We start from the raw sequence: 26,291 nt of genomic DNA, 5'->3' as shown, positions 1-26,291 counted from the left end.
GCTCTCTTGGAAGATCCACGCCAAGCCTCCCCGTGTCCACACCCAGAGGGTGTGAGTGCCCGTGAGTGGCCCACTCCTCCAAAACCTTCATAGGAGCTGCGCCCACTCCCGGCCTGCCACACTGTCCACACACTCAGACACCCCCTGTCTGTCTCTTTCTTCTCCAGGTGTCCATATTCCTCAAAGACAAAGTTCAGAATTCCAATGGGCGCTTTGTGCTGCCAGTGTCCGGACCCGTGCCCTGGGGGACGGAAGTTCCTGGACTCATCAGGTCGGTGTTCGGGGTGAGGGAAGCCAGCCCGTGAGCCACCCCCCAGAGTGCAGTTCCCCCAAGGCCACTCCTTTACCTCCAGCTGTTTACCCAGAGCTGTCACACCCTCCATCCTCACAGTAACTCTCCTGTGGCTTAAGGAAACCCAGGTAGGAGGCCAGGCTCCCGGTCAGCTGTGCCACTTAGCAGAACCACCCAGCTCTCCAGGATCCATTTCCCTATCCACAAAATGGTTTCTGTCAGGAGTGAACGAGATAATGATGGTCCAGCACACACACACACGTGCGCACACGCGTACACACACACACACACCACACATATGCATTTACACTCTCAGTAAATGTTATTATTGTATTCTTATTATCACCAAAAACAGCATCTTTGTCTTGAAGAAGTGCATGGGTTCCTGTTTGTCCGATAGTGCAAAGAATAAAGCAGCTTCCAGGACTACCCATGCTTGGGGAACATTCCGTCACGTTCTGTTTTGTGTTGTAGAATGTTCAACAGCAAAGGCCAGGAGGTGAAGAAGGTAGAATTCAAGCACGGTGGAAGCTACGTCACAGCCTTGAAAGAAGGTTCTTTGGAACTCTCTGGAGACCGAGTTCTGAAGCTGGGAACGAATATGTAAGCAAATCCTCACCCCCTGTTGGACGCTAGTCCAAGGGAGTCCCCTGCATGGGACCCTCCAGCTCAGCTCCTGCCATGGAAATCCCTGCAGTTATTACCCCTTAGAGGTAGCGCACCGGAGCCCTGATGTCTCCAAGGGGCACCTGAGATTGGTGGGTGCAGGAACTGGGGCACACACATACCCATACACACACATACCTGGCTGTGTGCTTACTGGGGGCCGGGGATGGTGAGAGGTGGCGTACTCCTTAAGCTGCAGTGCTCACACACTGCCCCCTCAGCGGCAGGGGGAACAGTATTTCCCTGGCGCTCCGACCTGCATTGCAGCTAGAAGTGGCTTGCGCGGCCCTGGCGATCTCAGACAGCAAAACTGCCCAGTCCATCCTTGGCACACCAGGGCTTCACTGGGGATCAAACTTGGGCTTGGGAGCAAACTTGGGCTTAGGCTTGCAAGAAAGGCACTTTAGCCACTGAACCATCTCCTAGCCCCAAGGCAAAATCATTTTAAATGGCCCCTGGGTTAGAGATGTTGCTCAGTGGCAGAGCATGAGGCCCTGGGTTTGATCCCTGGAACCAAAGAGATGAATGAATGGAAATAAAGAAATAACCACGGAAGCGAGCCAAGCTCCAGCCGCCATGTAGATACCCGGAGAGGGTTGGCCTGCTCACATTTTTCCCGTGATAACACTTGTTGCTTTGAAAAGGAATTGTCCCACACAGTGTCCCAGGTCGTTTTTCTTTGAAGTAAAACCTTAGTGGTTGACCCCCACTTCGTCCGGTTCTGTACACTTCCCCTTCTTTAATGTCACAGAAGCTGGGGTGTGGGAGCACCGTTTTTCAAAATCAAATAAAAGCTCCGGTCGGTATCTGTGAGTTCTGAGGAAGGCACAGTGAAAGTCTGGCCACCGTTTCCCCTCTCTTCCGTTGCCCCAGGTACAGTGCGAGTCGGCCCGTGGAAACCCACATATCGGGGGCGTCACAGAGCGTGGCTGCGCGGACACAGGTGAGCCCCCGCCGCCCTTGTTCCTCTTCAGAGCTCACGCCTAAGACGCCAGATCGCGGACCCAAGGAGGCTGGGAAGCGCTTCGAAGCACAGGGCTTGCTCATTTGCCATCAGCCTCCCAAGCACGCAGGTTTTTAATTGTAGTTTCTCATGGAGCCGTGCAATGATTTGGCTAATTAGCTAATGTCAGGCTTGGCTCCGCTGCCCGCCGTAATTATGCAGGAGCCACCCAGCAGGACATGTGAAACAGTGCACCCGGGCTGCTCACACGTGCCTTCCCGCCAGACTGCTTTCCAGGGCTCCCCCCGCCTTACGAGTTGGTGGCTAACTTCAGAATGGAATCTGCGCTGCTTGGGCATCCCTCCATTCGTCACTGACCTCGGGATCCCTTGGACGGATCAGGACTCTTGAGTTAGTCTGCAAACATTCTGTGGGCTGGGCTGCCAGGGACACATAACCAGCTCGGATGTAGTCCCATTCATCCTGAACGGACTCTGAGCACCCCAGCCCTGCGCCAGGCTCACACATAGCCTGTCCCGTGGGGCAGGGACAGGATGTCTGCCCAGAGAGGCTGATGGTCGAAGGCAGCTTGAGAGGGTCCATGACGCCAACCAGGGAGAGGGAGAAATGGGTGGCCCACTGGTGACAGAAGAGACAGGGGCAGGGGGAGCGGGGCAGGAGGCAGCCTTCTACTGGTGGCTAGAGGGACAGGGTACCTGAGACAGGTGGTAGAGGGTCCTGCACAGGGACCCTGGCTCCTGACTGGGAAGGTGCTTCACCGATTGGATGTGCTTCTTCAGGCCGGAGGGAGAAGGGTTGGTTTCAAGCAAGGAAGATGAGAATTAGCTCTTCTACACCAGAGGCAAGTGCAGAGGCAGAGCCGCAGGGGATCCAGGAGGAGGTGGGCTGCGGGGGTCAGTGAGTTGGGAGGAGCAAGAGGAAACGGACCCAGTGTGCAAGCATCCTCATCGCCACTGGGGGGCAGTGTGGGCACGCTTATGAGGTGGGTGGCTTGGCCTGGGAGCCCTTCCTAAGACCTTTGGTAGATGTCCAGAGAACTTGAGGGACAGAAGCGCTTCTCCAAGGTGAAGCTTGAAGAGAATTCCCGGGGGCCTCCCACTCATTTTGCAAGTGTGAAAGTCTCCGGTTTGTTCTTCTGCTTCTGCCATAGATTATTTCCCTTTAGGTTGAAGCCTGTTGTCTGTGCTGTGTGTGGGCCCAGCCCAGCCCAGCGGTAATGCTGATAGCTATGTTGCTGATTTTCTGGGATCTCCTTCATGCGGCTCAGAGACCATGCGATTGTCCCCGCAGGAGAGCATTGTTCCCAACCCTCTTGCCAAAGAAGAGCTGAACTTCTTAGCCAGGCTGATGGGAGGAATGGAGATTAAGAAATCCGGTGGCCCCGAGCCAGGATTCCGGCTGAATCTCTTTACCACGGATGAAGAGGAGGAGTATGTTTGTTTCTTTGAATTTATACATTAGAGGGGGAGAGTTATGGACCACACTCAGTAGTGCTGGGGGGTTGCTCTGGGCAATGCTTGAGGAACCACACAGCACCAGGGATTGAACCAGGGTTGGCTGCGTGCAAGGCAAACGCCTTGACCCCTGGACTAACTCTCCAGTACCTGAAAAGTAGGGGTTTTGCTTTGTTTTGTTTGGGGTTTGATTTTGGTTTGGGGGCCATACCTGGTAGTGCTTGGACTTTCTCCAGGCTCTGCATTCAGGGATCAACCCTAGCTGTGCTGAGGATGCCCTATGTGGTATCAGGGATCGAACCTGGGTAGGGCACATGCAAGGCAAGTGTCTTGCCCACTATATTATCTCGCGAATGCCCTGAAAACTAGGTTCTAAACCTATTTCTTTAAAGACATATAAACAAAACATGACAAGAACAAGTGATCATTGTAAGCCAGTGATATATCTCAGGATAGACGTAAAGATCACAAATGAAACACTCGTAAATTCAAAAACCTAGTTAAAGAAGAATCCCCAGTACAAATAATCTGAACTTTCCTGGATTCATTTCAAATGTGACTGTAGGGCCGGGAGAATGCTGGAAGAGTGGGAGCACTTTACGTGCAGGGGCCCAAGGTTCGATTCCCAGAACCACATGGTTCCCCCAGCATTGAGCTTGGGAATGGCTAACACCACTCAGTGTGCATGAAAAAATTAAATTTTAAAAAAGAAAAACATAGTTCTAATGTTTTACTTAGCAGAATACAAATGAGCAAGAAGTGTGGGGAAGGGGAGTGAGGGGAAGGGACAGGGGATAGTGTCCGCTGTTTTAAAATAATGACTCTAACACTATGAGAGTTCAATAAAAATAACTTTTTTAAAAAGTGTGGCTAGTCAAGATGAGCATATTAAAGGCCAGGGTAGTGGGCTCACATGTATCAGGTCCTGGTTTTGATCCCTGGCACCTGGGGTGAAGGGAGGCAGGGGGAGATAATCCCATTAAAAAGCTGGATCTCGGGACCAGAGAGATAGTACAGGGTATCAAACAGTGTGCCTTGCATGCAGTCAGTCCCCGGTTCGATCCCCAGAACCACATGGTCCCCCAAGCCCTACCAGGCATGGCCCTAAAGACCCCCCCGAGTATGACCAGGGTGGCCCAGGCGATCCCCAGCACCGCACCCTCGGCCCTCATGTCGAAGTGCCAGACCGTTGGCCAAGAATCCCCAGGAGGGGCTCCCCTTGCTTGAGTACTACTTGGGAAGCCCCCAGCAAGCGAGTCTGGAAGCTGCCAAGCAGAGGAAAGGAGAGATCACTCGTGGTACATGCAAAGGCACAGCGACAGGAAAGGACTTGTCGGTGTGGCGCGCAGGGGCAGGGGCAGAAATGGGTGGAAGGTTAAAGGGAAATAGGTGGCCGGCTGATCCGGGCCGGTCTGCCAGGCCAGCAGGGCGAGAGGCTGCCTTCAGCCCATCTCTTTGCCTCTCACGCAGGCACGCTGCTCTGACCAGGCCCGAGGAGTTGTCCTATGAAGTCATCAACATTCAGGCCATCCAGGTACGTGCGCGGGAGCTGCCCAGCGCCCGGCACCACCTCTCCTCCTCTTCGTGACCCTCTGTCCCTCAGCCTGGACCTCCAGTCCTCTTCCCACCCCAGGGGGAGGAAGCCTAGGGGTGGGTGAAAAAAAACGCTGTAGCCCCACCCTTACCCCCAGACACAGCCTCACTCCCTCGGCCTACGGTTTCTCTCACAGGACCAGCAAAGGAACCAAGAGCTGGCGCGGATCATGGGGGCATTTGAGCCCACAGAGCAGCAGAGACAGAGTGCCAGCAAGGGGGACGACCTGCTCGCCATGATGGATGAGTTATAGCAGTGCCCCCGCGAGAGGCTGCCAGAAGCAGAGCCCCAGGGGAGGCCCGGGGTTCGGAGTGCTGCCACTAGCTTTTCTAAGCACGAAGCCGTGCCCTGCCGTCGGAACCGTCTCTTCTGTCAGAACTGTGGGAGACCTCGGGAGCACGCACTTTCTCCAAAATATACCCCGACTTCTAAATGGAACCTTTCCTGCTCGCTCTCTCGTTTTCTGTCTCCCTCTGCTCTGTCTCTCTTTGTCTCTCTGTCCCTGTCTGTCTCTGTCTGTCTGTCTCTCTCTCTCTCTCTCTCTCTCTGCTTATAGCAACCATCCAGAGCACCCAGTGCTTCTCTGCATGTTGAGGGCCAGGGCACCATAGTGTCAAGCCACCTTGTCTGTAAGGATACTTCTGTTGCTAGTTTTAATGGCAGCTTTCCTGTGGGGACCTACAGCTCACCGATGCCCACGAATCTAAGCCTTTGTGGGAGTGGCAGGGAGGGTGACCGACCCTATAAGTGAGCTTGAAGCAAGTGAAACTGGCAATTACCTCAAATAGAGGGCGGGGAGGGCTGTTTTGATATTATTTATTGGGGGTTTAGGCTACACCTGGTGGTACTCGGGCTTACTCCTGGCTCTGTGTTCAGGGTCACCCCTGGCAGAGCCTGGGACCTAACTGGGGCTGGCCGCGTGCAGCGCAGGCACCTTGCCCACTGTCCTATCTATCCAGGCCCCTGAGAGGCCCGTTTATAGTCCTCATCTCGCCAGACAGGGAACTGTGTCTGAGGCAGCATCTGCGGCGGTGGCAGGGCACACTGGGCAGTGGCCCACACTGCTCTGTATCCAGGTAGTGGTTGAGGCTTATCCCAGGTGAGCATGTGCACCAGGGGTAACTTTCACTCTTCACCATGTGCACTTTGACCCTGAGTGCCCTTGTGTTCTCAAGACACCACCATGGCACACCCCAATATCAGTCTCCTCGGCTTCAGCAGCCAAACAGAGCCATGAGCTGGAGACAAGGGGACACCGTGGTGTGCCCCTTTCACTTCCAGGCACTAGTAAGACACTCCCCTGGCAGGCCGCCAGGCTAGTGGCAGTCCCTGCCCTGTCCGCTCCAGGCGTATCCTGGGCCTGCGTGGCTGGCGGGCTCCAGGCCAGCCTGTACAGAGTTCCGGGAAGGCAGAGTGAGAGACTGGTCTTAGCTGGCCATTGCCCAGGGATGGACCGACCACCAGGGCAAGAACAGAGGCAAGCCAGGGCTGGGGAGGAGGCTCACCAGTGCGAGGCCCTGAGCTCCATTCCCGGTTACCAACGGAAAAGTAGAGGCAGAGTTCTAGAAATGAGGGCCAGAGGCGCTAGCCTTCAACAGATCCAAGGCACATTGTTTGGAGACCAAAAAGTAAATGCAAGTGGCTTCCTACCATGAAAGTTACACTTCTATAAACAAAAAGACCCGTGGGAGAGTCCGGTGGAGGGAAAAGCACATCACTGGTGGCAGCCCAAATTCGGTGGCAGCCCAAAGTCTGTCTTCTATAAAGAAATCAGCCAACCAGTCCGGGGGACTTGGCCAGTGACGGAGGCTGGGGAGGAGCCGCAGATCTGTGTATGCCTCACCTGCCACGCTGTTCTGGTCAAAGCACGTCCCAGGGCCTGGAGGTGGGCCATGAGCTGCCGAGAAGCAGCCGCCTCCTTCCACCTAGCCCAGGCGGTGCTGGTGATTTCCAAGGTATCTGTCCTCATGGTAAATAAACAAGATACAGATCTCTGGTGAAGCCGCCACGGGATGAGGCAATCTGAGTTTCATGGCTCCAGACTTGCACAAATATTGAGAAAAACAAGTTTATTTGCATGGTGGCCTGGGTCATGGAAAGCAAGGCAGTTGGGAGGGGGCAGAGACAAGAAGAGTCACTATGGGATGACTGGCTAGAAGCCAGTACTAGCGCCCCCGCCCCCAAGGGCTGATGGCGGGGTTCGGGGTGTCTACAACCCTGCCCAGGACACCTGGGGGCCCCGGGCCCTCTCGAGCAGTCATCCTCACCACCAGTGTCAGAGACAGAGGATGAGTTTACTGGCTGCCCCCAGCCTGCCCAATCAGCCTCGCCACTCAGAGGGGCTGCAGCCTGCCCCTTTCCTGCCCCGGGGATAGCCCCACTCTCGGCTCTTCTGTGACTATCACCTCTTCTTGCCCTGATGGTACTGGCACAACCTTACAGATCAGCGAGGTCAAGCTCTTACCAAGCCTTCAGAACAAAACTCCTTCTGTGATCCTAAATTGAGAATGAAGAGGGAAGGAGTAAAGCCTCAGTTTTACCGGGGCCGGAGTGATAGTACAGCAGATAGGGTGTTTGCGTTGCACGCAGCTGACCCAGGTTTGATCCCCAGCATCCCATATGGTTCCCCAAGCATCACTAGGAGTAACCCCTGAACATCACTGTGTGTGACCCAAAAAGAAAAAAAAAAAAGGAAAGTCACCAAATTGTATGTACTACACAGAAGCACCGGGCAGTTCTTAAAGACAGCCTGGAGAGAGAATGCAGGGATTAGGGCACTTGCCTTGGATGTCACCAGCACCCAAAACATGGTTCTGAGCATTGAGCTTCTGAGAACAGCTGGGTGTGGTTCCCCTAAAAATAAATAAAAGTAAACTCACTTTCCCCTTCAGATCCCTTTCTTTTCCCTCTTTTTCTTTTTGAATTGGGGCCTAGATCTGACAGTATCTCAAGGCTATACCCGGAGGTCATATCATGCCAGGGAGTGAAACTGGGGCTCCTGATGTAAAGCTTCAACTGTATCACTGTCATCCTGTCGTTCATCGATTTCCCTGCGCAGGCACCAGTAACGTCTCCTTCGTCCTAGTCCTGAGATTTTAGAAAGTGCCACATTCGAGGCTCTTTCAGGGTCAGGAGAATGAGACCCATCATTGTTACTGGTTTGGCATATTGAATACACCACAGGGAATTTGCCAGACGCTGTCGTGTGGGCAGGATACTTTTGGTAGCCTGCCAGGTTCTCCAGAGTAAGAACTAGATAATAAGATGTCACGCGTCCGCATTTGCGGCCATGCGCTTCCGGGAGCTGGGTTTTATAGTCTCTGGGTCTTGGCCATTGATGGGATTACACAGGCAGGGGCAGTTGGTGGATGTAACGCCTACATACTGGAGAATGGGGGATCTGGGTGGAGGAGGCCCAGTCCCAATCTGAGTAGGCTTGGAGACTATAAAACCCAGCTCCCGGAAGAGAACAGCGCAGAGTCTCCTGCCTCCGCACCTGGCTGTCCTCACCGGGACCCCTTTGAGGAGGGTGGGTTGAGTTTCCCTCCCCACCCCGAGCAGAGCCCCCGCACCTGAAGACCTCCGGTTCCCGCCACAGCACTCTCCACACGTTCAGATGCGCCTCACACATGACGGAACCGGCAGAGGAACCCAGGTGTGCAGGACCTGGGGCGTAGATCTCCAAGCCTGCTCGGATTGGGACTGGGCCTCCTCACCCAGATCCCCCATCCTCCAGTATGTAGGCATTACACCCACCAACTGCCCTGGTGCTGTGTAATCCCATCAACTGCCAAGACCCAGAGACTATATATAGCTTGTTTCAGCTATTTCCTTGTTTCCCCAGATACTTTATCTTTTTTTTTTTTTTTTTTTTTTTGGTGGCGGGGAGAGGCTGGCTTGGGGACCACAACTGGCTGTGCTCAGGACTCACTCTTGGCTCTGTGCTCAGGGACCACTCCTGATGGGGCTTGTGAACTATGGGATGCAGGGCGTCAAACGCCTTTCCCACTCTACCATCTCTCGGCCCCTTTGTTTTCATCCCCTGGGTATGGTGCTCCCCAGGGGCCACATGTCCACATGCAGTGGTTGCACACTCGGCTGCAGTTTTCCTGGGGTTGTGCTCCTGGAGTTGAGGTCACACTCTTAGGAACAGCACTTATGCTTGAGCTTCTCACACACATGCTTGTCCGAGGAGGCACTTTCTGCCCATAGTGGCTCACACATCCTTTTAGTTTCAGGGCTCGCCAAGACTCGCATCCCTTTTTGTGAATCTTACCCAGTTCTGGTGCAGCCTTACCCAGTCTTATCCAGTCTCTCTCCAGTCCTATAAAAACTTTTTTTTTTGGTTTTTTGGGTCACACCTGGCGATGCACAGGGGTTACTCCTGGCTCTGCACTCAGGAGTTACTCCTGGCGGTGCTCAGGGGACCATATGGGATGCTGGGAATCGAACCCGGGTCGGCCGTGTGCAAGGCAAACGCCCTACCCGCTGTGCTATTGCTCCAGTCCCAGTCCTATAAAATTATTTTATGTCATATAAATCAGTTTGCTCGAGCGGGCCCAGTAACGTCTCCATTGGAGACTTTGTTGTTACTGTGTTTGGCATATCGAATACGTCACGGGGAGCTTGCCAGGCTCTGCCCTGCGGGCGAGATACTCTCGGTAGCTTGCCGGGCTCTCCGAGAGGGGCGGAGGAATCGAACTCGGGTCGGCCATGTTGGCTGCGAGCAAGGCAAACGCCCTACCGCTGTGCAATCACTCCAGCTCCAGTCATAAATAGTATACAATATCATAAATATTAATGGGCTGGAGAGATCTTATACAAGAATTAAGGCACTTTGCACACAGCTAACCCTGGTTCGATTCTAGGTACCTCATATGGTCCCCAAGCATCGGCCAGGTGTGACCCAAACTCCCCTGGAGAAGCAGGGGAAGGAAACTGGGGCTCCTGGAGCTGTAACAAGATGTGGGAAAGTGGGTAAGATGTTTGCCTTGCATGTGGCCAACCTGGGTTCGATCCTCAGAATCCCATTTAGTTCCCTCAAGCACCACCAGGAGCAATTCCTGAGTGCAGAGCCGGAAGTAACCCGTGTACTCCCAAGTACAGCCCAAAAACAAGGGAAAAAGAAAAAAAAAAAAAGAAACAGATTCCAAATCCTGGGTGCACACATTCATCTTCCCACCCTTTTCAAACCTTGGGGCCCATGTTTTTTTCACGTTTCCAAGGAGCAATTGTCAGCCAAGGACTTTTGCCTCAGGGTTTTGGGCAACTGGAAGACCTCAGCTGAGAGGATAATGCTTGCTTTGTGTGTTCTCCCTCAGCTCACCTGTACACCTCAGCCAGTCTTCCCTCCATCTCTTGCTTTCCTCTGTCACACCCAGCCCTCTCCCCGTCCCTCAGAGGTTCATCCAAATGGCCACAGAGGAGCTCCAGTGGCCAGACCCCTCCCAGCCACCCCTTCAGTCTCAGCTCCTTGGTTTCTCCAGGGGCTTCTCTCTTCATCGACAGCATCAGGCTGGCCTCTGTGCCCTCTCCCCAGAGCCCCAGTCTCCTCACCACATCCCGTCCTGCCTCCCGTGTGCTTCTGGGAAATCACCGCAGGAACCAGGTACCCCATTGTCCATCCGACGACTTTCCTGCTCCCCATCTTGGCTTTTGAGGTGCTTGGCCTGCTAAACACACTTTTCTTCCCAAACCCCTTTTTCCAATTTCATTTTGTTTGTTTTTGTTTGGGGCCACAACCAGCGATGCTCAGGGTTTACTCGGGGATGGTTGCTGGCAGTGCTCGAGGGACCTTAAGAGATGCCAGGAATCAAACCCTGGTCAGCCATGTGCAAGGCAGATTGCCCTACTCTGCTGCTCTATCGCTCTGGCCTCAAACTCTTGTAGCTTCTGGCCTCAGAAGTTCCCAACCTTCCTCCTCGGAGGTTTGTGATTGAGAATGGCCCTGTGTGATGCAGACTGATGTAGCCAGTTTTTCAGTCTGTCAGAGTGGCCAGGTCAGTTGCTCCATAATCCTTATGCATCCCTGGCTTCAACATCCCTGTTCCTCACCACCTTCTCTCACCCCACCCTTACTCTCACCCCCAACACCAGATGGTCTCTCTGCCCTGTGTGTCTGCATGCGTGGTTAGCACTCCTCTTCAAACAGTTTTGCGTCACTTTTTTCCAGTCAGATGATCCCTTTCAACCATTTCTGCCAACCCACAAATCTCCCTGTCCCTTCTCCCCTGAGCTACAGGCAGACATTCCCTGAGATGTGCTCCCATGCCTCACACCTGGTGTCTACTCCTGATTTTATCTAGTGCTTTCCCTTAGTTTCACTGTATTAGACACTTTAATCTAGGGGTCAGAAAGAGAGTACAGCAGTTAAGGCACTTGCCTTGCATGCTGCTGATCTTGGTTCAAATCCCCAGTACCACATATGGTCTTCTGAACACTGCCAGGGTTGCCCCTGAGTGTGGAACCAGGAATATCCCCTGAGCATCACTGGATATAACCCAACCATCCCACCGCCTCCCAAAACAAACAAATGAAAAAAAAAAAAAAAAACACTGTCCTCCCGTTGTTCATCAATTTGCTCAAGCAGGCCTAGTAACATGTCCATTTTGAGACTTTTTACTGTGTTTGGCATATTGAATATGTCATGGATAGCTTGTCAGGCTTTGCCGTGCGAGCGAGATACTCTCAGTAGCTTGCCAGGCTCTCCAAGAGGGGCAGAGGAATCGAACCCGGCTCGGCTGGGCTAGCTGTGCACAAGACAAACGCCCTACCACTGTGCTATCGCTCCAGCCCACAAATAAAACAGTATACAAAATAAGGCAGTTTTCTATAGAAGAGAGGTAGAAGCAATGGGTAGAAGTTACCCCAAACTTTCTAGTCCCTGAGTCCATCTCACCACTTTCTACTCGTGGAGTCCATGGAGAAGTGAGTTGCTGGTGACTGGGGTTGGTTGAACAGTGGTAGAATTATGGATTAACTGTGGGAGCAGGTGGGAGGGGAGCTGGGAAGTGAACTGAGGCACCCGACTTTGTTTTCTGCTTGTTCTACCTTTGGGAGGGGAGTATTTCCCAAATCGTGCCTAAGGAGACCCCAGGGTCACTCCCTACAGTACTGGGCCTGGTGGTTCAGGGCTTGGGCTGGCCCCGTGTGCTGGGGCCAGCTCGTGTAAGACATGCACTCCAGCCTGGACCTATCAAACTCTTGAGAAGAAAGTCAAGTGAAACGCCCTTACTTAGGAAGTCCAAGGCGAGAAGGAGTCCCATAAAATGAAGAGAAATTATGCCCACAAAGTGGACACGTGGGCAACCCCGGTGCATAGCTCCTCATGCCCACTGCCTCTGCTCTGAGTGTGAGGGGTCATCCCCACCTGGCTCGCTCGCGGAGGCCCTCCTGGGCACGGCAGAGCCTGGCCTGGCCTGGCCTGGCCTTCGCGAGGAGAGGGCTGAGCACTGTATCCAGTGCCTTCTCCGCACTCACAGAGCCGCCAACACTTTCACTTTGTCCTTCCTCTCCTGCCCTTGGCTACGCGCTCGCCCCAGTCCCACGGCAGCTCTGATCTCCCAGGCGGCCAAGCTCAAGTCCGCCGAGTACCCTGTACTCACAGTGCCCCTCTCCGAGTTTTCACAGCATTAGTTTCATTCCAGGCATCTCGGATTAAATGTCACCACCTTAGGACACCCCAGGCCATGGATAAAGGGCCACCCGGTCGCTAGCACGTGATCCTATAATCAGGGAGCATGTCTCACCGCTCTAAGAGTCCACGAAGAGGCCCTAAAGCCAAAGGAAGGGCCCAAGAACATTCAAGTGAATGAACGATGGACCCCCCCCCCGCCAGGAACAAGACGGGGCGGTGGAGGGGGGAGGGGTGGAATGGGAGGAGGGGCTTGACCGGCCGCAAGGCATTCTGGGCGTTGTAGTCTCCGCCGCGCCTCGGGCGTGCGCGGCGCCCGCGAGGCATTCTGGGGGTTGTAGTTTCTCTCTGCAGGGCGCCGGCGGCACTCTATGCTCCCGCAGGGCAGAGCGGTCCCGCGGGTTTCGTGGCCTCCTAGTCCCGCCACTGACTTCGGCGGCGGCGGCGACCGGGACCCGGAAAGCGGAAGGAGTCGGCGCGGCGGGGCTGGGAGCGCGGGGCGGAGCGCGGGGCGACCCGGAACCCTCGATGCCGAGGTGAGCGGGGGAGGCGGCGTTGTCTTCCCGCGGCTGCGTGGCTCTCGGGGCGTGCGGGGTCGCGCCCACCCCGCCGGCCCACCGACCCATACTGCGCGGCAACGCCTGGAGCCGGGTCCGGCCGCCCGGCGGGGATGCCCGGGTGCGGGTCAGCACCCCCGGGGTGCTGTCCTCACGCCCCCCGCAGCTCGCCCTCGGAATTCTCGGTGCAGTCGCACAGCCTGCAGAGAAAGTCCCGCCACCGTCCGCTCCGGGTCCGAGATGGGGGGCTAGATGCGGTGTCATACCCAGCACCGAGCAGCACGCTGAGACCAGAGTATGACTGGCCAGTTGGGTCCGTTAGCGGCATTCAGTAGCTCTCCTTGGCGTTCAGTTTGTGGTCGAGTAGGAAGCCCGCCCTGGCATTCCTTTACCTTCCAAATATTTATACTAACCCTTTTTTTTTGGGGGGGGGGGGGCGGGAGAGGCACTTGTCACTCCTCAGCGGTGCTTAGGGAATGCTGGGGATTGATTCAAGAGGAGTTGGTGGGATACAAAGAAGCACCTTAACCGCTGTGCTTTCTCCAGGCCCCTTTTGTTTTCTAATCCGCCAACTTTTTTATTTATCTGGCAGCTGTAGGATGGTTTTGAAGGGCAGGTCCTCCAACCCTTCCACAGGTCCTTCCACAAAAATTTCCTGCCAGTCCACGAAAACGTAATTGCCATTTAGCACACTGATGTCCCTGTGTCATGTAGCGGAGCACTATAAGATATGATATACATATGACAAATGTATTATTTCTATAGATAATGTTTTTTATTTCTGCCCTAGCACAGGTGTAAAGAGGTTGAAAACTGCTGATGTGGAACAGTTTTTCTCAGGGGTGGGCTCTTGATCATCGATGTCATTATCAAATTAGAACATTCCTTAGTAGTTTCATTTAAAATCGTTTTAGTTTGGGGGCCACACCCAGCAATGCTCAGGGGTTACTGGTGACTCTGCACTCAGGAATTACTGCAGGTGGTACTCAGGAGACCGTATGGGATGCTAGGGATTAAACCCAGGTCGGCAGCATATAAGGCAAGTACCCTACTTCCTGTACTATCTCTCCAGACCCTCACGTGAGAACATATTAGAGATGCATTATTGGGGCCGAAGTGATAGTACAGTGGATAGGGTGTTTGCTTTGCATGTGGCCAACCCAGGTTCAATCCCCCAAGCACCATCAGGAGTGTTCCCTGAGTGCAGAGCCAGGAGTAACCTTGAGCATCACCTGGTGTGGACCCAAAAAGCCAAAAAAAAAAAAAGATTATTGGGGGCCAGGAGATGGCTCAGATGGAGTGTATGCTTCGCATGTAGGGACCCCAGGTTCAATTCCTGGCACCAGACGGCCACTGGAGCACCACCAGGAGCAAGCACTGCTTCAGCCTCACATCTGCATTAGACACCGGAAGTGAGATCTAGTTATCTAGTGGGGCTGTTTGTTTTATTTATTTCTTTATTTTCTTATTGTTCTGGAGTCCATATCTGGTGATGCTGGGATGGGGTAGCACTCTGTGCCAGAGAGGGAATCTCACATTTGATACATATCTCCGGCCCCATCTCAATGATCTGTGATTTAACAAGTCCTCCAGGTGACTCTGATGTAGAGTGACCTCTGGGGCCCGGTGGTTATCATAGAGGTTCATTTGTGTTCAAATGGAGAAGGAAAGGGCAACAACCAGAGGGTCTGCATTTTTAGCAAGTGGCTGGGGATGCTAAAAATGTTGATCCACAGACAAGACTGAGTAGCATGGTGTAGTCTACACTTTTTTTAATTTATTGGGTCCAAAGTGATAGTACAGCGGGGAGGGTGTTTGCTTTACACACGGCCGGCCCGGGTTTGATCCCTAGCATCCCATATCATCCCCCAAGCACTGCCTAGAATAATTCCTCAGTACAGAACCAGGTGTAACACCTGAACATCGCTGGGTGTGACCCAAAAAGCGAAAACAAATTAGTTTATTTTGGTTTTTAAATCACACCCAGTGATGCTCAGTTTATTCTTTCTTTTTTTTTTTTTTTTTTTTGCTTTTTGGGTCACACCCAGTGATGCACAGGGGTTATTCCTGGCTCTGCACTCAGGAATTACTCCTGGTGGTGCTCAGGGGACCATATGGGATGCTGGGAATCGAACCCGGGTCGGCCGCGTGCAAGGCAAATGCCCTACCCGCTGTGCTATTGATCCAGCCCCTCAGGAGTTTATTCTTGGCAGCTCAGGACTATATGGGATGCGAGGAATTGACCTGGGTCAGGCAAATGCAAGGCAAGCACCCTTAACTGCTGTGCCCTCTCTCCAGGCCCCAAAGTCTGCACTTCAGGCCAGTGGTTCTCAAACTTGACCGCACGTTATTGTAACCTGGAAAACTCTTAGAAAATAGAAAACCTGCCCCTGCCCCGAGCAAATAAATGAATCAGAACCTCTGGGGCGCAGCAGCCAAGCAGAAACTCACCTGTCCTCCCTCCCATTCCAGCTCCCATCTGAGCTTCGCCCATAGCCAGCTGCCAGTGGTCTGGGAGGATGGCAGTGAGCCACTCGGTGAAGGAGCGGACCATCTCCGAGAACAGCCTGATCATCCTTCTGCAGGGACTGCAAGGCCAGGTCACCACCGTGGACCTGCGGGACGAGAGCGTGGCCCGTGGACGCATAGACAATGTCGATGCCTTCATGAACATCCGCCTGGCCAGAGTCACCTACACGGACCGCTGGGGGCATCAGGTCGAGCTGGATGACCTCTTTGTGACAGGCCGGAACGTCCGTTACGTCCATATCCCAGATGACGTGAACATCACCGCCACCATCGAGAAGCAGCTGCAGCTCATCCACCGGGTGCGCAACTTTGGTGGCAAAGGTCAAGGCCAAGGCCGGCGGGAGTTCCCCACCAAGAAATACAAGTGAGCTGGTTCCCTCGGCAGGCCCCAGGCCACTCACGTCTCACCACCGCTCTCTGGAGCCACTCGCCTGCTCTCTCTTTCTGCCCAGAACCGGGAAAGGGAGTAGGGCCAGCCCAGAAGCTGGTGTCCAACCAACACCACCTGCCACAGCTGCCTTCCAGACTCCAGTCTGCTCCCAGACTCCCACGGGGACCCAGAATCCTGTTTGTTTATCTGTGGCCTTGCCATAGGTGACAATCCCTCCTTTCGATCCTTTGCATCTGGAGCTCTGCCTTGCTGATTTAGGGAATCTACTGAATAGCTTTCAACCCTCTCCCGCTCAGGATTATTAAATATGGTTGGCCAGAGCCACTTCTGTGTATTGTCCCAGTTTCTCTTGCAATTGTATTAATTTTCTCAAAAGCCTGAATTGGGATGCCAGCAAGTCTAGGCCGTAGGCTTTCTCAGGCTCCTGAAGGTCCCTCATTCTAGTTCTCAGGGTCTCGAGTTTAGCTGCTCTTGGAGTCTCCACTCCCACTCCCAGCTGTTTGAATTTCTTGGGTATGGGGGGTGCTGGGCAGTGGGCTTTTTTTTCCCTTGCTTTTTGGGTCACACCGGGCAATGCACAGGGGTTATTCCTGGCTCTGCACTCAGAGTTACTCCTGGCAGTGCTCAGGGGACCATATGGGATGCTGGGAATCGAACCCAGGTCAGCCATGTGCAAGGCAAACGCCCTACCTGTTGTGCTCTCTCTCCAGCTCCAGCAGTGGGATTTTTTGTTCCTTTCTGCTGCTAATCCTCAGAAGATTGAGGATGGAAGATTGGAGTAGCAGAGTCGGGGGGGATGTGACTCTCCAGCTCAGTCTGTTGACCAGGCCCCAAGTCTCTGCACTCTTTGCAGCGGGGAGAGGTTGGAGTAATCCTGAGCGTTTCCCTTGGGTGTGGGAGTCAGTCCACCTGTAGGGAATCAAGCTGAGATGTTGGGTATCGGGTCCTCAGGGAAGATCCTTGGGGTTCCTTTTCATTTTCTGCAGGGGGTAGGGGTGATGTTGGGCTACACCTGCTGTGCTCATCTCCTGACTCTGTTCAGGCATGTCTCCTTTCACACAGTGCTCATGGAGGGGACTATATACAGTGCTGGGGATCAAACCCCGGTTGACTACTTGCAAGTCAAGCACACTATCCCTGTACCGTCTCTCCGGCCCCAAAAGAGGGCTTCTTGGGTTAGAATCCATGGCGTCATCATCATCATCATCATCGTAGCTGAACCACATGGCACAGCCACCCCCACCTCAGTAAGAGCAGCCAGAATTTCCTCAGACACCCACAGCCCGCTGCTTGGCCAGGCTTTCTGTTTAGCACATGCTCCCAAGTAACATTTGGTTCTTTCCGGAGAAAGACTTATAATCTAGTGGAGGAGGTTCTCTGGGCCCACAGAGATGAGATTCAGCCTGAGATCTGCTGGGTTAGAGTTTTGGATAAGGCAGGGTGGGCTGAGAAACCGTAGGAGGGGCCTGAGCATTTTCTGGGAACCATTCCCCTAACCCCCACTACTGAGCACCAATTCAGGAGTAGTCCCCAAACTCTTGGACCAGTGCTTGTGTGGACCAAAAAGAATGTTTTAATTTTTTGGCCACACCTGGCAGTGCTTCTGGCATGATGCTCAGGACCCACGCCTGATGGAGCTCTGGGGACCATGCGGTACCTGGGGCCTAATCTGAGACTCCTGAGACGCAAAGGAGTTCAACTTTTTTTTTTGCTTTTTGGGTCACACCCGGTGATGCACAGGGGCTACTCCTGGCTCTGCGCTCAGGAATTATCCCTGGCGGTGCTCAGGGGACCATATGGGATGCTGGGAATTGAACTCGGGTCGGCCACGTGCAAGGCAAACGCCCTATCCGCTGTGCTATTGCTCCAGTCCCCAGGAGGTCTACTCTTTGAGACCCATCTCCCCAGTCCAAGAAACTTCCTTGTTGGAGGGTGAGTTGAGAGGAGTGACCACCAATAGCCCAAGGTCATCACAACCACAGTCTACCCGAGTTTGCTCTGAGGTTGTCCTTGACCAGCTCATCAGATCCAGCTGGGTCATGTCTAGAAGGAACACTTTCCTACTTCCCCCTTCCCCTAGATGTGAACCGGAATGTGGATCCACCGTCCACCCCATCCCCAACTCTGCAGGATTAGGCAGCACCCCCCGACCAGGGCCCTTCTGCAGATCTCAGCATTTCATTGCCCACAAGTCCTTTAAACTCTGCCCTTTGCCTTCAGGCAAGCACAGGTGGTCCTGGTAGGGACAAAACCACTTCTGTGAGCTTTCTGGGTCTCTGACAGCCAGAGCCAATGGGACAGATAATCACCACCACTTCAGGGCTCTTCAGCATTCCCACTTGCGAAAGTACATTTCTCACCAGAGAAAATATGGGCAAGCACATTGCCAAAACCACCTCGGATTCATGACGCACTTGCTTTTCATTTCCTTGTGGTGGTTGTGCCTTCAGAAATATTTTGCAGTTGCCAGTATTTCTGTGATGCCCTAGTTCAGTTATGCGACCCCAGATAGGGGGGATCATGACTCACCGTCTAAGCACTAGGCACCTGCCAGGAGTGATTCCTGAACACAGAGCCAGAAGTAAGTCACTGAGTGTGAAAACAAGATGATTTGGGGGCTGGAGTGATAGTATAGCAGGTAGGGCGCTTGCCTTGCACATGATTGACCTGGATTCAATCTCCTGCATCCCACATGGTCCCCTGAGCACCACCAGAAGTAATTCCTAAGCACAGAGTCAGGAGTAACCCCTAAATACCACTGTGTGGCCCCAAAAAACAACAAAAACTGAGAAGCTAGGCACTAGGTAATTGCTGGGAAGAAAAAAATATCAGCAGGTTCAAAAGTGAGGTCAGGAAATGCCCCTCTACAAGCAGCAACTGGGGCAGGGATGCCCCTTCTGCAGTGAAGAACTGGAAGAGTCCCTTTAGAGAGACAGATAAATGACATGCCAAGGGTTTCTCTGTCCTTACCAGAGGGGGGGGGATCCCCAGGCCAGCAAGGGGAGGAGCAGGCTTAGCATGGATTGTTCAGAGAGACTCCAAATGAGTGTGGCTTAGCCCCAGTGTCAGATTATCTTGTCTCCGGCAAGGTGCTGGAAGGATGAAAAGGTGGGGAATGGGCTCCCCTGAACCATGCTGAATCCTGGAGGAAGCACAGCTACGCCTGTAAGCCCCAAGGACTCAGGTCTTTGGCATCTGGGCCGCGACTTGGAGAGGAGGCTGGCAGGTGCCCAGGTGGGGCTGGAGGGGCTCAGCACCCCTGGCATATGGCAAACCAGACATTCCTGAACTGCCACCGGTCATTCACTGCCCCCAGAAACATGAGGGACAAGGAGCCTGTCAATGTCCAAAGCTCTTCACTGATGTAAGGAAATAAACAGGGCATTTAGAGAACACAGAGCATTTTAAATGACTTTTTACATTTTACTTATATTTTAACTGAATCACAGTGAGATACAGTTATGAAGTTATTCATGATTGGGTTTAAATCAAACAATATTCCAACACCCATTCCTTTACCAGTGTACATTTCCCATCACCAATATTCCCAGTTTCCCTCTCTGCCCGTTCCCCCTCACACCCCTGCCTGCCTCTATAGCAGATACTTTTCTTTTTTTTATTTTTCCTGTTAGGCACTGTAGTCTGCAATACTGTTACTGAAAAGTAGTCAGAGTCAGTTTACCCCTTTTCAGCCCTCAGAGTGATGATTCCTGTATCATTAGCAAAGTCTCTAGCCTAACTGCACTCCTCCCACCTCACTCGGTGAGAGGTTTCCTACCATGAACCTCCTCATTTCTATGTTCTTTGGGTATTAGTCTCATACTATGGGTTTTTTTTTTGTTTTTTTGCTTTTTGGGTCACACCTGGCGATGCACAGGGGTTACTCCTGGTTCTGCACTCAGGAGTTACTCCTGGCGGTGCTCAGGGGACCATATGGGATGCTGGGAGTCGAACCCAGGTCGGCCGCGTGCAAGGCAAATGCCCTAACCCGCTGTGCTATCTCTCCAGCCCCTTATACTATGTTTTTTAATATCCTGCAAATGAGTGTGATGGTTTGGTCTGTTCCTCTCCCTCTGACTCACTTCACTGCACATGAGACTCTCCATGTCCATCCATATATAAGCAAATTTCATGACTTTTTTTTGCCCCTAGTGGCTGTGTAGTATTCCATTGTGTTGATGTACGCTAGTTTTTCTATTCATCTGTTCTTGGGTTGTTTTCAGATTCTGACTATTGTGAATAGTGCTGCAATGAATATAAGAGTACAAGATGGCTTTTCTGCAGTGTGTTTTGGGGCCATTAGGGTATACTCCCAGGAGCAGTATTGCTGGGTCAATGAAAGCTCAATTTCTAGTTTTGGAGGAATGTCAATATTGTTTTCCAGAAAAGCTGAACCGATCAGCATTCCCACCAGCAGTCATTGAGAGAGCCTTTCTCCTAACACCCGTGCCAGCACTGGTTGTTCTTGTCTTTTTGATGTGTGGCTGTCAAAGAGAGGTTTTGGAAAGTGTGATCTGATGTGAAATTGAACCTGAGAAGGCATCTGCCATTTAGAGAGTCAAGGGAACAAGCAGGGGTATAGCTCAGTGCATGCATGAAGCCCTGGGTTTGACCTCCAGCACGACACGGTCCCCAGAGGATTACTGAAAGTCACCCCTGAGTACTGACGGTGCAGCCCCAAAATGTAAACATAAAGAGATGAAGGAACAACGGTGGGGGAGGGGGGCTGTCAGTGCAGAGGCCCTGAGATGGAAGAGCTTGGCCGGTGGGAGCAGGTTCTTGAATATCTTCCTTTCACTCAACATTTCATTATTAATGATGAGAAGGAAACCCCAGCAGTGCTGTTGAGGGAAGCAAGACCTTGTCAGAGAACCTGCTTTTGCTCTCCATCTCTTCCCTCAGTCAGTTTCCAGTAACCCATCACTGTTGTGGAGAGAGGGCTCTCTGTGGCATGGTACCTGCCTCAGAGAGAGGTGGATGAGGATGGAGAAATAGGAGGGACGGATGATACAAAGCCATATGGGGAAAAGGCGTTGTGGTTCCAATTTCTGCTGTGAGGGAAACAGAACATAAGTTTTCTTCTCTCACCTGAACTTCCCCGTCCTGTTCTTAACCGCTGCCAAAGTTCCTCCCATCTTCCTTGGAACTGGCTGAACCTGATGGCATACCTTGTGAGGTCCCAAAGTCTGGGGATCTCATTTTAATCTGGTCTGGTGGGCAGTTTCCATCACATAGCACTCATCCACTGTCCTCCACCTGCTCAGGTCCTTCTGTTTTGTTTGGTTTGGGGGTGAGGGGTGACTTTCCAGGGCCACAATCAGCAGTGTTCAGGGAGGTAACATGGTGCCAGGAATTGAATTGGGCCCTGTGCATGCAGGAATCCCAGTCCATGGCACTACCTCTCGGCCCTGTTCGGTCTTCCGTCATCGGCCCTCTCAGGTAGCTGCCATGTCCCTCCTCCTAAACATACAACCTCTCAGTATCACCCATTCCCCTTTTGGTGTTTGGAATCTTCTCCCTTTCCCAGACCCAGGCGAGGCCCAGGGACTTCTCCAGGCCCTGGGTTCCTTAAGGCCTGTTTGCCCGCCCCAGTGCTACACACAGCTGTTTCTCCTGAGGTTCTGTTACTTCCTGCCGTAACAGGCAGGAAGTACTTGTTACTATCAAGAACAAAACCCAGGGTCTGGAGCTATAGCACAGAGGGTAGGGCGTCTGACTTGCACGTGGCCGACCCAGGTTCGATTCCCAGCATCCCATATGGTCCCCCGAGCACCACCATAAGTAATTCCTGAGTGCATGAGCCAGGACTAACCCCTGTGCATTGCTGAGTGTGACCCCCAAAAAATAAAAAAAAATATTAAAAAAAAAAAAGAACAAACCCCTTCCCTGCCTCCCTGTCCCTGCTGTTCCCTTTAGCTATCAAGCTGAAGAGAAGCATCTCTTCCCAGGAACACCCCCCCCCCAACTCTCAGTTTCCCAGACCCCCCCCCCCCCCTTGTGAACATGGTTTTCTAAATCCATATCTGCGCAGGAATTCTTTCCATTCCTCCCGGAAGGCTAGGCCTTGGAATTCAGAAGCTCAAAATGAACTCCGCGTTCTGGAGTCATCTTGTCACAAGTGAGGTAAGGAATGCTGCGCAAAAGGCTGAGCGACCCCAGAGGAAAGATTTCAAGATGTTCCCGCACTCCAAATCTGGCTTCTGTGCTACTCTTCCCCATGACCTTGACTGGAGATGGCACACACACTGTTGGATGACTGAGCCCCCACGGTTCTGAGGCCTCCCTTCTTCAGGGCTCACTCGTTCAGGCGAGGAGGCTTTGAGGACAGCTGGGTGGGCGAGTAGGCTCCTTCATTCAGATCTCTTGGCCCTCGAAGTGGCACAGCTGCGCCTCAGCTCCTGGCTGGATGAGACTTGGAGGAAGGAGAACCCTGCAAATGAGGTGCAGTCTGGCCTCCCCTGCAGAAGGCTGTCATCCATGATCGCAGTATGGGTCCCCTGAATTCTTACCATGGAAGAGCCCAGGGCAACAGCACAGAGTATGTGAGGGTCACCCAGCTGCCTTGGCTTCTGCCTTGAGCTGGAATGAGATTGGTGTCTCCCAAAGTGGGAGATACAGTGGACCCCTGGCCTCATCACCACCACCTGCTGGAACAATCCAGGGGCAAGGGAGTTACCTCAGCTGCAATTGGAGGGGGCACCTATAACACAATGCAGCAATCGGGAGTCAAAATCTTATCAAATGTAAGGCCGGCATGGGGGGAACTCTGCAGAGAGGTCAGAGGGAGGAGGTTGGGAACAGTCCAACTCCCTCATTTTGTAGTAGAGGAAACTGAGGTCTAGTTTCCCTAGGTGGGGGGGAGAAGAAGGGCTCTACCCGGGCCCTGTGATTGAGTGGCGGGCTGCCAAGATGCTCATCATAAATAGCTACTGCTCGGACTCAGGCTGTGTGCAGGCCCTGTGCCAGGGACCTTGCTTGCTCCAGGCAGCCGGTCCTGGGGTCTGTCTGGGCCACTGGATCTCCAGCATCTAGCTCCATGGTCTACACAGAGTGGGCACACCATCAATCTTTGCAGAATGTAAGTATCTCATTTGGTCATTACAAAAGCCCTGGAGGTGATTATCCTCCCTCCCTTTACCAATGGGCAAACGTGCAGAGAGGATCAGTGATTGCATGAGGTCGAATTTGAAGCATGGGAATTTGAAGTCAGGTCTGTTTTCTCCTTCTCCCCTCTCCCCTTTCCTCTTTCTTCTCACTCTCTTGATGCTGTTGGAGACTGAGCCCAGGGCCTCATGCATGCAAGACATGAGCTTTACCACTGAACCACCTCCCCTGAATGCAGTTCTGACTCCAACCATGCCTTTTGCCATCCCACTTATGACAAATAGGAGCAGTGCCTCTGTTTAACTCAGGGATGGCTCTCGAATGCTGGATATGAACCGAGCGCTCAACTCTAGATCTAGATCTTGGGGACAGAGAGATAGTACAGCGGGGCTCTTGTGCCTTGCATGCAGCTGACCTGGGTTTGATTCCCAACATCCCATATGGTCCCCTGTGCACTCCAGGAGTAATTCCTGAGTGCACAGGCAGGAATAAGCCCTGAACACAGCCAGATGTGGCCCCAAAACAACCACCACCACCACAAAAACTAGTCATCCAGGTTTGGGGGCCTGGATCAACCAATAGTAGGGCTTGCTGGGGTTTGAAAGTTCTGGGGAGCTCCCAAGGTCAAAGGTCTCCTCCTGTGACAGGCAGTTCCGCCTGTACCTTGGCAAGCAACCATCTCGCACTGTTGTGACAGGCATCACTTTGTTATGGCAGCACTGTCTGCAGTATGCCTGGTGTTGGAGAGCCAGCAGAATTTGTCACCGGGTGTGTGAGTGACACGCAGCAGTCTCTTCAGATTGCTGTCCTCATGGCAGCTTTCTTTGCGTTGCCTCTGGCTGGCACTTTTAGTTTCTATCCATTGCCTCTTCTCCTCCTCCTCTCCTTTGTTAAAATCCTATATTTTGAATCAGCTGAGAGTCTCTTGCGGGTGGGGATGGTGGTGTCAGCTCCAAGTGATTCATCTAGAAGATAATTAGAGCTCTGGAAACCCCAAAACTCATTCCTGTTAGAGGCAGGGCTTCCGGAATCCCCAGGCTTTTCCCTTCATCTGAGGGGGAGTTTGGGGGGCTAGGGCCTGACTTCTTTCTGCTAGATTTCTGTTAGTCCACTTCGTTAATGCTTTGCCAACGAGATGCCTGCAAACACAGACAGGCCAGGGCCAGTTTAGTGAGCTTTTCCCTCATCACTGAATCCTTGCTGTGATCCCGTGTTAGCCTGATTTTGCCACATGGGAAAGGTTAAGAAGCTTGTCCAGTCACCAGCTTGCAGGGGCTCCGCAAGTATTCAGATCCTTTCTGGAATCTGCCAGGTTGGGTTCAACAAACAGCCCTGCTATTACTAGCTGTGTGTCTCTGGACTGGTTTCTTACCCTTTCAGAACTCTCAACTTTGGGGCCTGGTGACTTAAAGGGCTGGAGACCCTAGCTGGATCCCTGCAAAGCATGATCCCCAGAGCACTTGGCCCAGAGTGATCCCCCTCACCAACATCACAGGGTGGGGATCCAAGAAAACAAAACAAGCAAACAATAACAAAGAACTCTAAATTTTACCTCCAACTGGACTTCTAACGCTGATGTCTCTGAAATGCTTCGCACGGGTTGTGACACAGCAGAGGGATCTGTTTTGATGACTGTTGTTATTCAGCCCCATCACCAGGCATTCAGAGACAAAGAGGTGGACCAGGAGAGAGCCAGGCTCACTCATGCCTGGGCACTGCCAGTGTGGGGATGACAAATGTGCACATACGTAAGTGCCTGGCCACACGCCCTAGGAAAACTATCTCTTCACAAAGGTTATCTCTTCAAAAGTGGTGTCCACATGCAGATAGAAAGTAACAGAGGGGATTCTGGAAAGATACCTGGGTTTAGAGTAACAGGGCAGCAAACACCCTGGTTCACCCCTCTGAAACAAAGACGTGAAAGCAGGGTCGCTGGCGCTGCTGCCACTGAGCCATTCTAACTGCTTCTGCATGCCAGAGGGGGAAGCCAGGCTCTCAGAGGGCCCCAGTGAGTCACCAGCCTGATGCAATCCCTTTAAAGGGCTCATCCGCTGGTGCAAGAAGCTGATTCATGGAGGGCGTGGTCGCTGGAGGAGGTGGAGAAAGGGACCGAAACTGCTGCAGGAGGACTGAGGTTAGAGGGCTGGGATCGTTAATAGAAAGTCTAAGTGCAAATCTCCCTCAGTCAAGACTCCAGCTCCAGGGATCTTCAGGGACTTCCACAAGGGCAGAGGCCTTGAGGGAAATGAGCTGCGAGGGCGGCATTTGTCATTTACTCAGGCTCACCGCAGCGCTCTTCGAACCTATCTCCAGAAACGGAAAGGTGGGGCGGGAGGGGGGGTCAAAGAAGAGCCGTTTTTCCAGTACAGACTTGCCAGCCCTCCAACTGCTGGAGACTCCCCCGAAACCAAACCTGAGAGCCCAAGGTACACGAGATTCTGCGGAGGCGGGGGCGGGACCTCCGCCCCTGCCTCACAGCAGACACAGATAAGCGGTGAGGACCGCCCCCTCAGTAGCGCATCTTCCAATCGCCTCGCAGATTTCGCTCTGGGCCCCACCCTGAACCAATCATCACTCGGGCTCCGGCCCCTCGCCCGAAGGCTTCCGCCCTCGGTTAAGATGGCGCCCGAGCCGACCGCGGCGGGGCTGCGGGGCCGGCGGGGGCGGGGCCCGGCCGAGGGGTGGGGCTGCGGCTCGGGCCCGGAGGAGTGGGCGGTGCGTCACTTCCGTTGTCAGGTGGCGGCGCCGCAGCCATGGAGGGAGGCGGCGGCGGCGGCGGCGGCGGCAGCGGCGGCTCGGGCGGCTGCGCTGGGAGGCGGCGGTGAGCGGCTCCCAGGCCCCCCGGCCCGGCCCCGGCCCCCCGGGACGGAGCGCCGAGCAGCCCCGGCTCCGGGCTACGGACTATGGGCGAGCAGCGCTGAGCGGCGGGGGAAGGTGAGGGCGGGGGTCCCGGCGCGGGCGCCGGGTGGGAGGTGCGGCTGGGCGAGGGCAGGCCTCGAGTGGCCGCGGTCGCGGGACCGGCGTGACAGCCCGCGCCCGCCCCGCGGCGGCGGAAACGGCGCCGGCCCGCGCCCCCTCGGCGGGGGTCTGCTTGTCCCGCGGCGGGG

General features: G+C 53.6%; 3 protein-coding genes across 5 annotated transcripts in view; all 3 read left to right on the top strand.

Moving 5' to 3' along the window:
* Positions 1–26,291, top strand: part of OSCP1 (organic solute carrier partner 1) — a 188,884-nt gene that overhangs the window by 22,582 nt on the left and 140,011 nt on the right. For 2 of the 3 annotated variants that reach the window (XM_056122765.1, XM_056122763.1), the window contains 6 exons: positions 168–271; positions 767–895; positions 1,832–1,901; positions 3,213–3,352; positions 4,847–4,910; positions 5,107–5,387. In XM_056122765.1, the coding sequence (XP_055978740.1) occupies positions 168–271; positions 767–895; positions 1,832–1,901; positions 3,213–3,352; positions 4,847–4,910; positions 5,107–5,223 (624 nt within the window). In that variant the 3' untranslated portion in view covers positions 5,224–5,387. Of the gene's footprint in view, positions 1–167; positions 272–766; positions 896–1,831; positions 1,902–3,212; positions 3,353–4,846; positions 4,911–5,106; positions 5,388–26,291 lie in introns of those variants that run through there. The other variant, XM_056122764.1, reaches the window with a different exon arrangement.
* On the top strand, positions 12,960–16,397 carry LSM10 (LSM10, U7 small nuclear RNA associated). The gene is made up of 2 exons (XM_056122769.1): positions 12,960–13,139; positions 15,633–16,397. The coding sequence occupies exon 2, from the start codon at positions 15,680–15,682 to the stop codon at positions 16,055–16,057; it is 378 nt and encodes a 125-aa protein (XP_055978744.1). The 5' UTR covers positions 12,960–13,139; positions 15,633–15,679; the 3' UTR covers positions 16,058–16,397.
* STK40 (serine/threonine kinase 40) overlaps positions 25,913–26,291 on the top strand; it is a 34,743-nt gene continuing 34,364 nt past the window's right edge. Inside the window, exon 1 of the mRNA XM_056122762.1 lies at positions 25,913–26,118. The gene's annotated coding sequence lies outside the window, so the exon portion shown is untranslated. The remainder of the gene's footprint in view (positions 26,119–26,291) is intronic.

The sequence above is a fragment of the Sorex fumeus genome, unplaced genomic scaffold (assembly GCF_029834395.1).
Source record: "Sorex fumeus unplaced genomic scaffold, SorFum_2.1 ptg000047l, whole genome shotgun sequence".
NCBI lineage: Eukaryota > Metazoa > Chordata > Mammalia > Eulipotyphla > Soricidae > Sorex > Sorex fumeus.
The sequence above is the reverse complement of the archived record's forward strand: the minus strand, read 5'-3'. Positions and strand labels throughout refer to the sequence as shown.

Coding starts and splice junctions, on each gene's coding strand:
- LSM10 (XM_056122769.1), top strand. CDS start 15,680: ATGGCAGTGAGCCACTCGGTGAAGGAGCGGACCATCTCCGAGAACAGC.